General features: G+C 47.2%; 1 protein-coding gene across 1 annotated transcript in view; it reads left to right on the top strand.

Annotated features, from left to right (window-relative positions):
• Window positions 1-1,255, top strand: part of fbxo8 (F-box protein 8) — a 15,764-nt gene that overhangs the window by 11,710 nt on the left and 2,799 nt on the right. The window contains exons 6-7 of the mRNA XM_015380848.1: window positions 89-207; window positions 355-551. Coding sequence (XP_015236334.1) covers window positions 89-207; window positions 355-551 — 316 coding nt within the window. The remainder of the gene's footprint in view (window positions 1-88; window positions 208-354; window positions 552-1,255) is intronic.

Here is a 1,255-nt window from a genome sequence, read left to right as displayed (position 1 = left end):
TTAGCAGCAGAAGCGCTAGGTTGGCAACACTGCCTACACCCTGTGAGGCTCCAGCCTCATGCTTCCTCCTCCCTGTGTCTCCTTCTAGGGCATCAGCTACTTCATGTCTAAAGGAATCCTGGTGGATCACCCTACAGAGTTGGCCAAGTTCATCTTCTACACCAGAAGGCTCAACTGGAAGATGCTGCGGATTTACCTGGATGAGAGGTGAACACATAAACACTGATTAGAATAAGACTGGAAACATTTCCTTCCTCTGTGCTTCTGCAGAGAGGAAACCATGGAACCTGCAGGACATCCATGAGAAACCTGAACCTGTTTAGATCAATCTCATGAGAGCTGCTTTGTCTGCAGGCGGGACGTCTTGGACGAGTTGGTGACGCTCCATAACTTCAGCAACCAGTTCCTCCCGAATGCTCTGAGGGAGTTTTTCCGCCACATCCACGCCCCCGAGGAGAGGGGGGAGTATCTGGAAACGCTCATCACCAAGTTCAGCCACAGGTTTTGTGCCTGTAACCCTGGCCTGGTCCGTGACCTCGGCCTTAGCCCTGGTAGGAACCTAAGCCGCATACTGAACATATTTAGGGAATTCCTTTTTCGTGATCCATCAATAATTGATCAGAGTTTGCTTCCAGGAATCTAAAAACTTCTGTAATTGTTAATAAACTACAAGCTTTGTTTAGGTTGTAGTTGATACAGACTGCAGGACCAGCCGTAGGAGGGTTTACCTGACATGTTAGAGACTTTCTCTCTAACCATAGATGGCAGCTGATAAAAACATCTGAGATGCAGAAGCAGACCGGCCACAATTACTGCCTAAGCTGTCACAGCTGGAAGTACAGAAACTAGACCTTGGATTTTAGTCCTATCTGACCCTCAGCCCCATCCTCCACCTCTTTGATCTGTTCTTTCCAACTAATAGCATCTCTGCATGCTTTACACCTGGGATCGCTCTGCTGGATTCTTCAGCTTCAGGCTGCTGGTCTAGTTCTGGTGCAGAAATCAGAGCCACGCTGAGAAAATTCAGCCCTTTAGTTGAAGCAGCTCCTACTGGTTAACAGGATGTACTGCAGCCAGAGGGACCTTTGGTTTGCTTGTTTGGTCACTTTGAGATAATTCAAACAGATTAAACAGTCAGATTGATTCAAGAGAGCACATCCAGTTAGTTACAGTCAGAGAAACAGGATTACACTGAAAAAGAAGCCGATCTCCAACATCTATAAACAAAGGTGTTGATGGCAGCAGCACAGCTGAT

The sequence above is a fragment of the Cyprinodon variegatus genome, unplaced genomic scaffold (assembly GCF_000732505.1).
Source record: "Cyprinodon variegatus isolate N-32 unplaced genomic scaffold, C_variegatus-1.0 Scaffold223, whole genome shotgun sequence".
Lineage (NCBI taxonomy): Eukaryota > Metazoa > Chordata > Actinopteri > Cyprinodontiformes > Cyprinodontidae > Cyprinodon > Cyprinodon variegatus.
The sequence above is the reverse complement of the archived record's forward strand: the minus strand, read 5'-3'. Positions and strand labels throughout refer to the sequence as shown.